The 16,006-nt window shown below is 39.4% G+C and overlaps 1 protein-coding gene across 7 annotated transcripts in view; it reads left to right on the forward strand.

Annotated features, from left to right (window-relative positions):
- The window catches only part of DNAJC5B (DnaJ heat shock protein family (Hsp40) member C5 beta), a 220,354-nt gene that overhangs the window by 170,438 nt on the left and 33,910 nt on the right, over positions 1–16,006 (forward strand). For 6 of the 7 annotated variants that reach the window (XM_079105389.1, XM_079105392.1, XM_079105394.1 and 3 more), the window contains 2 exons: positions 294–413; positions 9,983–10,110. In XM_079105389.1, the coding sequence (XP_078961515.1) occupies positions 9,992–10,110 (119 nt within the window). In that variant the 5' untranslated portion in view covers positions 294–413; positions 9,983–9,991. Of the gene's footprint in view, positions 1–293; positions 519–9,982; positions 10,111–16,006 lie in introns of those variants that run through there. The other variant, XM_079105395.1, reaches the window with a different exon arrangement.

Below are 16,006 nucleotides of genomic sequence, written 5' to 3' on the forward strand. Positions count from 1 at the left end.
GCAATTATAAGTCAACTGACTAGTAGCCTTAGACCAAAACTAAATAAATAAATGAATAAATAAGTAAATAAAATTTCAAAGAACTAACTCTACAGGTCAAGAGATTAGCATGTTTTCTTAATGGAAAGTCCTGTTGGACACTCTGGGGCAGTTCCACATACAGTTGGTTGAGTCAGGTGCTGACTGACAAAGAATGAAAAGTATGTAGTGTATATTTTGGTATCACTAGATGTCTTGTAATACCAAACTGTGTGGTCATGCATGTTTTATTCTCTCTTTGTTATGGTTTCCAGAGGGATAACCTATTGGCTGATAGAGTAGCTACCGAAAAGTAATCTGACTCCACTGACCTGCTCGACTCCTGCTTGGGAATGATGGAAAGGAGCAGCCGTTTGCTCTAAACAGTGAAACAGGTATGGAACAGCTCTTTCCATGGTTGTCTTCTTTTATTTCTCCGCACACCTACTTTGAAAACAAGTCGTTCCTGTTGGAGAACAGAATTGGAGTCATAGGAACAGGTATGGTGGGTTATTTGTAACAATTCCAAATTGCCTCATCTTCAGTGCTGTTTATATACATACTAGAGCGATTGCAAGAAAAATTTTTTTTCAAATTGCATATATGTAATCATGCTAGGGAGAGTTAACACCGGATTAACATTTTGGATGCATTTAGCTTTAAGACAAATTATTTGGATTATGGGGATTTTGCTCCACTAAATAGATTCCTATAAAAGAATTAGAGAAGTAACAATGAAATGGTAATGCATGCTGGTGTCCCCAGTGACAAGTATGTTTGCTGTGTTTAATGAGTTTATAGCTGCTGCCCACATTCATGTTCTCCATCATAAAGGGACCCTGGCAAGAAATGCATAGTTTTCCCATTTTTCAAAATTCACATTAAAGATATAGGTGAAGCTTCTTTTGCTTTGAAGGGAAAATTTTATTTCAACATAAAAATGTGTAATAGCCCTCTTAGGCCCCCCAGAATTAGAATTTTTAAAATATATTTTATTTTGGGTCAAAGCCTGTCACCAACAAGGTGCTATACCTTCTTTCAATTATATATAACTATTATCTAGAAACAGGGGAGCAGCATAGAGCTCAGTAGTGACTATATAGTGGCTAATGCTTTAAGAAATTGTGATATTAATGGCATTATAATTCAGCTAAAGGGTAATTTAGGCTCAGAAGATAAAGTACATGTACTGGATGATTAAAATTAAATTACTTAATGACTTTGCATGGCAACATTCCCCCCCTCCATTGGATGGCTTGGAGATGAAAGACTATAAATAAGTAATAAAGACTTGAATTTTGCATAAGAATATTAGGATTCAAAAGACTACAGAAAAAGAATTAATCAAGGGTATTTTATATAAGGAATTAAATATAATTATGGCTCCATGATTTATTTAAGATTATTTAGGAAGCATTTTTACAAGATGTTTTGACTACTACTCTGTAGTTAGTATGTTCTCAGGGCATAAGATCTTTATTTTCATATTTTAAGCATTTGAACACACTATTCTACTGAATCTGAAGCCAAATGTCATATAAATCAATTATATATGAGGCGTCTGACTTCTAGCTCAACAAAGAAGCAGAAAAAGCATATCATCGCTGCTGGATGCATAAAGCAGCTTTGCAGTCTTTTCCTTTTTGTTGTAGTCTATACAATCAGCCAACTATTGATCAACTATCTTTTTCTTAAGTTCCAATACAATGCAAATGGACTTTTTAAAAGAACCTTAATTAAGAGATATTATCTGTCTAAAAGGAAATCTTTGGAGAATAGGGCAAAGTAAACCATAAATACAATAAGTGCTCCATACCACTCATTGTAAGTATTGGTAAATTCATGTCCTAAAGCAACAGACAGCCACTGGACTTCACTTAGCAGGAATAAATTTTAATGTGATTAGATTTGAGGAGAGGTACTAGGGATTGAACCCAGGGGCACTCAACCGCTGAGCCACATCCTCAGCCCTTTGTATTTTTTTATTTTGAGACAGATCTTACTAAGTTGCTTAGGGCCTCACTAAATTGCTGAGGCTGGCCTTCAACTTGTGATCCCCTGCCTCAGCCTCCCAAACCACTGGGATTTCAGGTGTGTGCCACCATGCCTGGCATGTAATTAGATTTTTAAGTGAAGTGATGATTTGAAAAATATCATCAAAGAAATGGCTTGTTATCCTACCATTTTGTTAGTTTCTGTGTATGAAACTAAGAAGTGAAATCTTCCTTTTTTTTTTTTTTTCCATTGGGAAGAGTGTGCATAAGCATGGGCCTGGGGCAGGGAAGCATGAGCCCCAGGATGCTTCCAGAACTGTTCTCTGGAAGTGCTAAGGTGTAGCCCCCAACTGAGACCATCTCCCTTGTTCCATACCTGGGGTGATTTTGAAGGAGGCAGCCTTCCAAATGGTGAGCAGCTATATGCTGATGCTCCTCCTAGTTCCAGAAGACTTTGACAGGCTCCCTGGTCTGCCTTAATCACATTTGGAAAAGATCCTGGATCAGGTCCAGGCATTCTAATCTCTAGGAACCTCAGTGTCTTCTTGAAAGGGTGAATGCTAATGGCTAGACAATTTTGCTCACAGATGTAATAATGCCAAATCTAATATAGATCTTCCAATCACCCCCCTAGTCAAAAGGGAAGATAAATGAAAATCCGAAATTTTGGAATGGAGAGGGAAGAGTATGTTCTTTTCATAAGTTGACAGGAGTGTGTTATTTTCATAAGTGACAGGAACAGGTTTAGCATAGACTAGAAGGCCTCTGAACTACGGTCAATATGTCACCATAGTCTCGAGAGTTGTCACAAAGCTCTTTGGAGATACTTCAGGCAGTTTTGACCCAGTGGCCAGGAAGTGACTTACAAACTGCACTCCTAGCAGAAGTTTCAAAATTTTTGTGTAACCCAGGCATTCTTCTACTCTTAACTATTCTCTTTCCTAACTCTCCTCTGGGAACTCTCTTTTTGTCTTCATTAAAGTCCAGTGACTGTGCTGAGGGAGGAAACTTGCACTGTAGTCCTTAGATCCCATTGTACCCTCGTGTGCCCCTCTCACCTCAGACACAGCAGCCGGGGGGGGGGGGGGGGGGGGACCCTTATGACCTGGAGACTGAAACAGTACAGGGCTGCTCTGGTTTAGTGTCATCACTATGCAGAGTTCTTGTGAGGATTAAATGAAATATCGGTTGTGGAAAATGATTTGTGAATTGTAAAGCACATTCAGACATTGAGTATTATTCAATATGGCACACTAGCAAGAACTTGGGCTTTAGAATCAAGCAGATCTGAAGTCGAGTCCCCTGTGTAAATCCGAGCAAATTATTTTACTTCAGTTAGACTCAATTTCCTCAGTTTTAAAATTCGAGAGCAATACATAGGGGTAAATCAAATGCTTATTACCTTTTGGGGGCTACTAGGTAATTTTTTTCTAAGAACCTGCATAGGACTGGGAATATGTCTCGGTAGTAGAATGCTTGCCTGGCATGCATAAGGCCCTGGGTTTGATTCCCAGCACTGCAAAAAAAAAAAAAAAAAAAACCCTGCATAAGGTGGGAGTAATGGTCATATCCTGAACTTACTGTGACTGAAACAGTTAAGACTCTTTAGGCCAGGTGACTTGGGCAGTCCCAGAGAACAGGCCTGCTGAAGGCCAGACTCCCTCTGTGTGTTCCAGGATAATGCATGAACTCTAGGTGTTAATTTATCATTTTTATGAAGGGAAAGGGCAAGGGCAGACTTCAGGGAAAGGCAAATCAACATTGGAATGGTAAGATGCAATTGTCACGTGAGCCAGCACTAAGAACTCAATGATGTGACATGAGAAAGACCTACATGGGATACCAGATCTGTAAAATAATATAAAGCTGCTCCCCCGCCCTTTACGCTACAGTCATTTCCCCGCCTCCCAACTTCTTGTCAGTCTGTGAACATGGAATTTGACTGCTTAAGTATAGCTCCCCACCATTTTCTCTCCTCACTTTCTTTCTCTCTCCTCCTCGCTTTTCTTGTGCGTGCTCTCTCTCTCTTTTCCCCTCATTTTCTCTCTTACCCTGCAGGGAGACACTCTGTCTGCTTAATAAACCCTCTTATGTGAGTTCCCGTGTCCGGAGTGGTTTCTGGGTTCTTACAAGATCAAAGTCAAAGGTGGCTTGATGAGTAAATATTTAAGAACATGAGGAGGAAAGTGCTGGGTGGCCAGTGGGACCTGAATCCTTGGGCTCTTCCCCTCAGTTGTGCTTAGATGGCCCTGCCAGCATTTGCCTCTACATTTGCTTTTCTCTTCCTGTTCACATCTAATCACTCTTTTGAATAACAACACAAGAGAAACCTGATAACTGTGTGTTACATTTATCAGCTTCCAGCCATTTTTCCAGACATTTATCTCTCTAAAATGTAAGACATCTCTTCCCTGATCCTTTAGGCAGTGACTTCTCTGTTCAACTCTCAGAAAGCAATCTTGTTTCTCTGAACTCCTGGGCTGGGGAGTCTCTTCCTTGATGCCCTCAAGTGTTGATATCAGGATTAAGTGATATGACACATAGACGGTGCTCAGTAAATGCTTGTTCCCTGTTCACCTTCCTTTTCATGCAGTATATTAATGTTAAGACCGTTTGCCACTGGGGGTTTTGCAGATTAATACAAAAATAGAGTTACAGCCCTTAAGGAGCTCAGAGATGGTTTTAAAGAGAGACATATGACTAGGCAATAACTTTGCTGGGCATGATAACTCCACTGTTCCCAGGCCCATGAACTATGGGGATAAATATGGCCTCACAGGTTTTCATTCCACCCCCACCCTCGTTCACCCTTTACCCCTATTATTGTTATTAGCATTAGTCCCCATTTTTTATTTGGATCATTTAAAAATTTTTCTTGTATGTTCTTTTTAGATATACATGACAGTGGAGTGTATTTTGACATATTATACGTATGAATCATTATTTCCTTAATCCTATCCAACTTTAAGCCCCTCCCTGCCTCCCACCCTCATTCTTTCTGCCCCTTGTGGGTACTAAGTCTTTCTCACATTGGAATTCTGAAGCTTCCAATGATCCCAAACATTTCTAAGCATCCCCAGGAACGATGCAAATGCTTTCGGAAGTGACTCAGAGCCATCTGACACTATCCCTTCTCAGCAGACTAGAGGGAGGATCAGCAGTGTCCCCTGACTAGTCTGCCACATCCTCTCTGCTTCCTTGGTTGGAAAATGCTGACCTGATCCTGTCTGGGTGCTGACTCTGTGATGAGGTTTCGGAGTTCCAAACTTTTGTTCCCTTCATCCCTTAACATTGAAAACAACTCTTCAGTCTTTAGCCTCTCTCCCCAGAGAAGCTCAAAAGCATGTTCTTGGCTGGGGAAGGGTCCAGTGGCCATTGTCTGGTCTAGACTCCCCTCATCCTCTCTCTAAGCTAGATCCTCCCTCCTCTTTCAGACTCCAAACTGAGAAGTCCTCTTTCATCATTGTTTATGCAAATAGATGAACAAGAGAGTCACTAGGTTCCACATCCATATAGGTCCAAAGTTAGGCCTGGCTGTAAAGACCAAAATAGAAAAAGACATACCAAGTTCTACAGAGACAAATGTAGTATTATTAGAAGCTCAGACTTCACCTTTTCTGTGAAGTTGTCTCTCACTTAAAATCTACTCTCGGCAATTTTTAAAAATATAATATATGATTATCAACTCTAGTCACCATGTCGTATAATAGATCTCTTAAACTTATCCTTCCTAACTAAAATTTTATATCCTCTGTCCATCATTATATCTCTGATCCAGGCCCCCACTCTAGTGTAAATGAAATCATGTGGTGGTTATTCTGTGTCTGGTTTATTTCATTTGGTATAATGTCTTCCAGGCTTATCCATGCTTTTGCAAATGACAAGATTATTTCTTTTGTAAAACTGAATTGAGCTGGGTGTGGTGCATACACCTGTAATCCCAACAGCTTGGGAAGCCGAGGCAGGAGAATTGCAAGTTCAAAGTCAGCCTCAGCAACTTAGCAAGGCCCTAAGCAACTCACCAAGATTCTGTCTCTAAATAAAATATACAAAGGTCTGAGGATGTGGCTCAGTGATAGAGCGCTCACTAGCATGTGTGAGGCACTGAGTTCAATTCTCAGCACTGCATGTAAATAAATAAATAAATATAAATAAAGGTCCATTGAAAACTAAAAAAAAAAAGGGGGGGGGGACTGGGGGTGTGGCTCAGTGGTTAATCACCCCTGGGTTCAATCTCCCCAGTACCAAAAAAAAAAAAAACAACTAGATAGTATTCTATTATGTATTTATAATACCACATCTTCTTATTCCAATCATCCACTGAGAGATACTTAGGTTGATTCCATATCTTCTTCTTGTGGATAGTGCTGCAATGAACATGAGAGTGCAGATATTTCTTTGACAAACTGATTTTATTTCTTTTGTACTTATACCCAGAACTGGGATTTGTTGATATGCTCTTAGTATTAGAAACCAATGACTTTGGGGATCTTGCTACCCAACAAGATCTTGAAATCCCAGTCAAAGGAGCTAGCAGGATGAATCGGGGCCTTTGCTTGCCCACCAAGCCACACAGAAGCCCTTATACTCCAAATCCTATTAATTCATAACATGTAGTGTGACTTGTAGAGAAAACTGTAGGCTACCTACATTATTGGGAAACATAAGGTGGATATGTGGGCCAGAAAAATTATCAGTATACTGAAAGTAAGTGTGTGTGTGTGTATATGTGTGTGTGTGTGTGTATGTGTGTGTATGTGTGTGTGTATGTGTGTGCGTATGTGTGTGTGTGTATGTGTGTGTGTGTATGTGTGTGTATGTGTGTATGTATGTATGTGTGTGTGTCCATGTGTGTGTATGTGTGTGTGTGTATGTGTGTGTGTGTGTGTGTGTGTGTGTGTGTGTGTGTGTGGTGGTGGCAGAGGAGAGGTGACTGGAAGGAAGTAGGAAGGCATCAGTTTACTCAGGCAATTCTTCCTTCAGTTGTGAATAGTGAACAAGGCTGTAGTTCCAAGAGAGGACTGAGCTAGGGGGTTAGGATGACATAGGCCCAAGCTTTGAATTACTTACTCCCTAGGAAAATTCAGATGATAATGGGTGAGAAAAGTAAGGCGGAGCAGAGGTGAAATAAGTACAGCCAATTACTGAGTGGCTGCCAGTCAGTGAGCACGTCTGTTTGGTTTTGTAGTGTGGTGGGTAGAATCAGGGTTCCTTCTCCTCTGCCCTTGTGTGAACCAGGGTTTTGTGACTTTTATGGGAGGGGGCAATGTGCCATACCACATGGCGAACCCTTCACCTTGTACAGTTGCACCCATGGGCAGGCTAGTTCTGTCCTCAAAGCCTTTGGGGCTGTAGGGTTTTGCCTGGGGTTCAACTCCCTTCTCAGTTACCTTCCTTTTCAACTTGAAAGAAGCTGAAGGCTCACAAATACTTCTGAAGTTCTTGATATCGTTCTCCTTAATTGACTTCCTTAAGACTACCAGCACTTGTTATACCATTGTGGGATCTTGGAGGACTCTAAGACCACCTGACCCACCAGGTGATATCCTGTGGCCTCTACCTTGCCTGTGTTGATGTGGTCATGAACCTAGTGGGAGCAGGGCTGGGAGGTTTGCTCTAATTGGGCCTACCCACCACCAGGATGTGCATGCCCAGCTCTTCTGAAGCACCACTGTCAACCAGGGATTCCTTGTGCTGCTCACGAGTGACTCAAAAGCCTGACACCATCTCCTTAGTTCTAGTATATTGATTCATTCACATCCCTTCTCTCTTATAGCAGCTGCTGCACAAGGCCCAAAGCCAAGACACGGACAATGATTTTCAAAGCACTTTGGTCAGATGACCTTGCAGTCTTCAGTAGTTTTTATTTGTTGTTGTTCTGTTTTGCTTTTGTGATAAAATATCATTTTAGTCAGCTTTTCTTGCCACTATGACTAAAAGATCCTACCAGAACAATTGTAGAGGAGGAAAAGTTTATTTAGAGTCTCACAGTTTCAGAGGTCTCAGTCCATAGACAGCGGAGTCCATTCTTTGGGGCTTAAGGTGAGGCAGATCATCATGGCAGAAGAGTGTGGCAGAGGAAAGTGGCTCACATGATGGTCAGGAAGCAGAGAGAGAGAGCAAGAACTCCACTTGCCAAATACAAATATAAACCCCAAAGCTACAACCCCATGCCCCATCTCCTGGAACCACATCCCACCTGTCTTCAGTTACCACTCAATTAATCTCATCAGGTGATTAATTCACTGATTGGGTTAAGGCTCTCATAACCTAATCCTTTCTCCTCTAAACCTTCTTGCATTATCACACATGAGCTTTTGGGGGATACTTCACATCCAACCCATAACAAATATACATAACAAAATTTAGCCTTTTAACCATTTTAAGCGTGTAATTCAATGGCATTAAGTACATTGACCTAATTATCTAAACATCACCACCAATTATTTCCAGAAATTTTCATCTTTCCAAACAGAAACCCTGCACCTAGTAAGCAACAACTTCCCATTTCCAACTCCCTCAGTCCCTGGTGTCTTTATTCTACTGTTTGTCTCTAAGAATTTGCCTGTTCTGGGTACCTCAGATGAATAGAATCAAACAATATTTATCATTTTGTAACTGACTTATTTCATTTAGAATGATATTTTCAAGGTTTGTCCATGTTGTAGTATGTGTTAGAGTTCCATTTCTTTTCATGGCTCAATAATAATCCATTCTTGTATACACCACATTTTGTTCATCTGTTGATGGGCACTGGGTTGTTTGCTAAAGGGTTTTAGCTTTTGTGCTTTATGCTGATAATGCACACTGTTCTACTTTAAAATATATATTAACTCATTTAATTGTTGCAATAGCTCCATGGGTTTAAGGTACATTTTCCAATTTACAGATCTCCAATTTACAGATGAGAAAGCATGTGGAGCAGGAAATGGCAAGACCAATATTCTACCCTAGAGGGTTGACTATAGAGCACTGTGGATGACACACTGTGTTGCCTTTAATAAAAGTAGTTGCCTTTTTCCTTGAGGTTACTGTGTCCTGGATACACTGTATGTGTTATTTCTAAACCCTTAAGATATTGTTATTTGGGGAACTTTAATATCTTTACATTACAGGTGAAGACATTAATGCTCAGAGAAGTTAAATGGTGAATATATCCTGTGTTTTTATTTCTATGATGGGAATTGAAGCCAGGGCCTTGCACATACTGGGCAAGCAGTCTACCACTGAGCCATACCCTGAACATCATGTGGAGAATACAGAAATGCCAAATCCCCTGCCTAGGTGTGCTTACTTCCTGAATCCCCCAGAGTCATGGTGCGTCAGACAAATGGCTCCTTGGGACCTGATAGCCCCACCCTTTCTGGATAGACCATAGGGAAAGGAGCAAACTCAGGTACAGAACCAAGGAGCATTATGGGGTGGGGGTGCTGAAGCTCTGGGATTCCAAAGCTCCAGCTCCAGAGAAGTTTTAACAGAGGTCCCAGAGGAGGCAGGAATTTCTTCCTGGTACTTAAAAAGTTTTGCTTTTTTTCTTCAAGCTTTTGATTAATGGCTAGGCCAATCAAGTTGGAATAAAAAGAAAGATTTTTTTCCCATCGCTGGATAAGTTTGGAAAATACACACACAAAAAAGAAGTAGTTATGCAAATTCTACCCAAACATTGCAAAACAAAACACCTGCATTTGCCTAATCTGTGAGAATTGATTCTCGACACTTCTGATTTAGCTAGGTATCTAGGTAATATTTTGCTTCTATATAACCATGTAGACAAGACTATATTTTATGACACCCTGACCTCTTCTTTGGCTTTCTTAACACTTTTCTCCCCTCCTTTTGCAGCTAGCACACAGGCATACTTCAGATTGTCAGTTCACAAAAGGTTAAGAATAAACTGTCTTCCATTTTAGAGAGAGAGAGATCCAGTGAGCATGACCTTCGTGACAATTTTTCCCTCTTTGGTTTTGCAGCTTGAGAATATGGCAGGTAACATACCTAACCAAAGACAACGGACTTTGTCGACAACTGGAGAAGCTCTATATGAAATTCTTGGTTTGCATAAGGGAGCATCAAATGAAGAAATTAAGAAAACCTACAGGTACAGAGGAAGTTCAATGGTGACATTTCTTGTGCCGCTAGTGATAGCAATTTTGTGACTAGTAAGTGGCTCTAATTAAAGACATAAGCTTCTTGCCAAGACCAGGTAATCTGAATTTTGGACCCCATGGTGCCTGCTCTGCAACATAGAATAAAAGGCATGATAATGATTTCAAAAAAGAACTATCTGGTGATACCAGGTCTTAGGAAAGGGCAGCAAGAATTGGAGAGAGAGGAGGACCAACTACAACAAATAACTGCAATTTAACCCATTGGATATAGCATGACTGGATCTGGTAGAGAGATTTTTTTTTTTAAATAAAAGGGAATTTGTTAAAGTTGCTCTATTGTAAGCTATACTATTCAAGGCCTCAGTTTTGATTTTTCATATCTTATCTAGTTCTAAGTTGCCTACTTTTAAGAAAATAGAAATATTCTTTTATTTAATGCTCTAAGCAATAAAAATGAGTACAAAATTAATATGCTTATTGTAGAAAGTTTGCAAATTACCAAAAATGAAAGCAATAACATTTATACATAATTTTATCATAGAAATAATAATTATTGATATTTTGTTTCCTTTGTCTTTTTTCTGTCTAGATAGGACACTCAAAAATTAAATTGAATTCATTTATATTCTCCAACTATCTTTTTATAGGCCCTTCAGTGAAAATATTATGAATCTGTTATTAGATATTATGATTGTTAAAGTTGTATTAGTGCAGTATTGTTATACATAATAATGGGGTTCATTTTGACATGATCAAACATGCACACAACATAATTTGCCCTATTTCAGCACCAGTAGTTCCTTTCCTTCCCCTCCTCCTTCACCCTGTTCTCCAGCAGTCTATGTTATTCTCTAATTCACTTAATCATTTTATGAGCTATTATTTAAATTGTAAGTTCTTTTAATTTTACCCTATATTTTCTATCCTTGTGCACCAATCATGATGCATATTTCCAATTATTTATTTGGGAATAAAGTTAGACGTTTATAGGGAGTTACTTCTTCATTTGGTTTTGAGTTGAATTTTTAAAACTTAAGGATTTTTTAATGTTATAGTTTAAACATTTTGAATAATCAAATTTGTTAGTCATTTCCTTTATGGTTTTTGTTTTATCTGTCATGGTTAAAAAGTCTCTCCCAATTACAATATTTCTTTCTATTTTCTTCTAGTACATTTATAATTTTTGCTTTTACATTACATTTTTGATCCATCTGGAGTTTATTTTGGAATGAGGGTAGGAGTCCAGGTTTATTTTTTTCCAAATCACAGGCCCACCAATATTTATTAAATTTTCCATTGTTATCTACTAATGGAAAGTTCTTTGGCCTTGTATTATGCTTCACCACATGGAAAACTAAAATACCTTCAAGAAGCTTGTATTGAAGAATAAATGATAGCAGTGAAAATTATCATTTGAACCCAAATAGTTCTGTGAAAGTGGTAGAGTCTGAAAGTCAATATCAGTCTTCTAATTAATCAAGAGAATAGTCTTTGTTGTTTCATTTTGTCCTAGAGGTATCTAGAAGGAGCATTCTGGGAATGGCCCAGCCCTTATTGGTGGACATTCTTGTCTGAAGGTCACTAAACTTAACTCTTAAGGCTTCAGGCTGAGCTACTGAGATAGGGCTTGGGCTTGTGGGTATCAGGGAAATTGCAATGTAGGTTCAATACCTACAAAAATGTCCCCCAAATGAGGATAAAAAAGTCTTGTCCAACTACCTTGTAATTCTTAAAACTCATTTTACTTTACAAATGAGACTTTTAATTGCCTTTATTAATTTTGGAAGCTAAAATTTCAGGTCATATCCTAATTAAGGCATTAATTATGCTGAGTTGTTTGCAAGTTTAATAATTACAACATAAAGAAGTATTTTCATGTAACCAGTGTCTTCCTATTAATTTTGTTTTAATGTCATACAAATATTATTTTTTCAGCTGATTAGGGTACTAGTATGCTGCTGAAAGCATCTACTTCTATCTAAATTACACATTTGTATTCTGAAAGTTATTCAAAATGTATGAGCAAGCAGCAAATCCATTGAGGATATTATTCTTACATTCAGAGATCTGGATCAAAGTAGTGACAGCATAGTGAAATTAAAAGTCAATGAAATTTAATAGAGTTACCAACTGTTGAATCCATATACTGCTTGCCCTCTGATATAATCTTTAGTTGTTCTCTTAAAAACAATTGAGTTAAGAGGCTTCTTTTTTTACACTTTATTTTTATTTTTGAATAGGTAATATATTCACTTGATTAAGTGTATACACAGATATACAAAAAAAAAAAAAAAAAAAAGTCTCCCATTTACCTCTTAATCCCCTAGGTGACCTCCTGAGGGAGAAACAGTATTATCACTTCCTTGTGGACCCTTAGAGATCTTATTCCCATAAGAGCATATATAGAGAACTTCCAGTCTGGGCAAGAATGCATACACACATGTCTCTCCCTGCTAAGCATGACTAAAATCCTTGGAAATAACACAATAGATCATCAAAAGGAAAGTCTGAAAGGCAGAAAGAGAAAGACAAATTGATTAGGGACCTCAGGAGCAAAGGAACACACAGCAGTGAAGAATCTTATGACTCCCCCATTCCCCACCGATCAGGAGGTAACCCAGGTCCACTTTTTCCCAACATCCAGTCTAGCAACAGAAAGCATTCAGTCCTGCCAATACTGCTAGATGATCCCTGCAGACATAGTAAGAGATGCCACCTGAAGATGCCCCCTAACGATAATAGACCAGGGGAATTACTTTCCTTTCTCACCAGCCTGAGTCCCACACAGAGACCCCACTTGATAGAGAACATTAGGGGAAGCCCACTGCAATAGGGCTTCAGCCCAGGAAGTGCTTTTTGTCCCTGCAGGCTGGGACTCCACTTTAAAACACCCAACTTAGTGAAATTCCTTTCACCTCCTCAACAAGGGGTGTGGCAGCCTCAGAGGTAGGATGCAGATGATGGAGACCACAATGGCACATAAAGTGGTAACCTTAAGACTTCATATAAGTATTTTCAATGTAAGTGGTCTAAACATGTATTTCTTTTCTTAAACAAATATTGTTTTATTCCTCCTATCTTATACATTATTCTTAGCAATGTATCTTAGAATGTTCACTTTGTAGAAAGTTTTCTATTTCATTTTGCCATGGCATGGCTATCCCATGATTTAATCAGTTTCATGTTGATAGATATTTAGTCTATTTCCCTTCAAGGCTGTCTTTTTAAACCAGTTTTAAGCTTCTCAGAGAGGAAAATTCCTTTGCCCCAGAAAGGTAGGTAGAGGAAGAGAGAGGGAAACAATCTTGGCTCCTGTTCACTTTCTAGTTTTTGCAAGTCTCAATCCCAATACTGGCACAAGGTTCCCAAGACCCAGCTAGGTCATATGATCACCCATGTCTGACTATCTCTATCTCTAATCAGAAGTCTGAATCACAACTCCCACTGCCACTGAGCAAGGGTATGGGGTCCAAATCTGTGAAAAGGAAAAGGGTCAGTGTTCTCTAAGAGTACAAAGTTGGAAAAGAGATTATCGGCATGTCTAGTTCTTTATTTCTTTAGATAATGACCATAAATAGAAGCTTCAAAGACTTGCCTCAGTCTCTTCTGTGTCTATTTATGAATCTTTATCATGGAGTCTATAAAGTATCTTTTTCCTGCATTTTCTGAAACTCAACCATGCTTCTTCATAAAGCAGCTGATATACTGGAGTTCCCTACTACCTCAAAGAACAGCAGGGAAAGGTGACAGAAGGAAGGCTTTTACTATGTCAATCTATCAGGTATTGAAGTTCTTATCTCATTGAGATTCTGTAAAAAGAAATGAGATCTTTTTTTTAAGATATGTAGAGCCCCTGAGGAACAACACAATGAAAATACCACTCCTATTGCAATTGAATGAATATCCCCATCGTTCTTATAGTCTAAAATTATCCTGTCATTTTGTGCTACTGTTAAAAAACCATTTATCTAGCATAAGGTAAATTTGCAGTCTACATCAAAAGTGATATATCACAGAGTGAAACTCATGGTATGAGTCTCATCCAGGATCTTCATTAATGAATAAACCGGCCTGTAGCATGGCAGAACATAATCATCCCAAAGAGCTTCAACTCTAAGTAAGGCTCATTTAATCAAATTGGCCAGGCCAAGTCAATTCCTACCAGTGCTATGCAAGATGAGCAAATATTTTCCTCTAATCTTCCAGTGCTAAAGTCTTTATGTCCCACTACCATGCAGTCTGGAGGAGACCCTTTGGGGTAAATCTTAAAATTTGGATACACCTAGAATGTTTATCTTTCACTCATTTGCCTTAAATACTGGCATGCTTTATCTTCCCACCTAGTTTAGATAATCTCTCTAAGTCAACAAAAATTTTGAGTTAGGAATCTGGTGGCGGAAGCTGTTGAAGTAGGAGAGAAGAACAATAGTGAATAGTGGCACAGTTGAACAACTGGGAGATAGTAGCCTGTTGAAATGAGAGATGCCAAGATTGCTCTATAAATAACCCCAATACTCAGGCTCTGCACCCTTATGAGTGACTCAAGAACCTGGGTTACCTGCAAAGTTTTCAGTACCCAAGTCCTTCTAGGGTTCTTCTCTGAAAAATTCTTCTGAGACCTAGGAACTTGTTCATTTCCACATAGCAGCATTGTTGCCAAGCCAAGTTTCCACCCTTTGATGAGACTTATTTGCCATTTGTTCAGTGGGTATGTCCATGGTTGCTGCTACATCCAATCTTGGGCTCTAAATTGCTACTACACTCAGCTATGCACGCTGCCACTCTACTGGGCACAGCTACTTGCTATTCTTCCCCATCTATCCCAGGTGTGGTAGGCATAGCGGGTGCCCCCTGCTAACCATTCAGTCTCCAAGCCCTCTGACTATTTCTTCAGGCTCAGAAGCCTCAGCTGCTATTTGTCTTGAGACTTGAAGGAGTCACCAATGTCTCTGGGGTTGTACCACTGGGAGGTGCAGAGCCAGGCTTACAGAATGACTTTTGTGATATCTTCTATTAGAACCCCCAGTGAAGGTTAAACATTAATAGAAAAGCTCCTTCCATTTTTTTCCTCTTAGTTTTCTTTTTCTCTAAGACCAGAACATGCTTGGGGGTGAGTCAGAGACTAGTGGTAATGATGCTGTACTCAGAATCTCAATTCTCTCTGACAGGTTAAGTTTCTCTCCTAGGTGGAGCCGGTCACACCTGGTACCTTCTTCCCTAAGATGTATTCTTTTCCAGAGGATTCTGTCGTTCCCACTCCATGCCCAGATAGGCTCAGGCTGGGTTTAGACTTACTGATCTGTGACTGCCCTAGCAATAGATTGGACTCCTTTCTGGAAAGCTGCTGTTAGCACATGCCCCGACTTGCCCTAACTCCCAACAGTGAGTGATAAGTTATGACCCAAAGATGTAGCCCTGCCATAGTCCTCCAACAAGACTAAACCATTCTATGTTTTATCCTTGGTTAACTGGAATGAGATAAACAAAATTCATCATTTTATTGCTGCTCAGCAAGCCCTTTGGGTGTGTGATTAGATTCCCTTATATTTTTGACACTGACTAGCACACAAACATCCTTTATTCTGAAGTCAGCAGGTTATTGATCGTACCCCATACTGCTATTGATCATAATGGAATCCAGGAAGGTTGGTTGAAGCACAAAGCAACTCCTAATATGCTTAGAGTCTCCGGCACTATCAATAGCTTTATAGAGTAAGTTTTGTTCATTAACTCAATAACTAACAGTTATTGAGTGCCAGTTTATGTTGGGCACTGTTCTAGGTGCTGAGAAAATGGCAGCAAGAAAAAATTAAAAAACAGACCAACTTCCTAAAATATAGGCCTATGTTCTGGGTCAAGAGACTGGAAATGTTTGATGATAGATAA

The sequence above is a fragment of the Sciurus vulgaris genome (assembly GCF_902686455.1).
Source record: "Sciurus vulgaris genome assembly, chromosome: 1".
Classification (NCBI taxonomy): domain Eukaryota; kingdom Metazoa; phylum Chordata; class Mammalia; order Rodentia; family Sciuridae; genus Sciurus; species Sciurus vulgaris.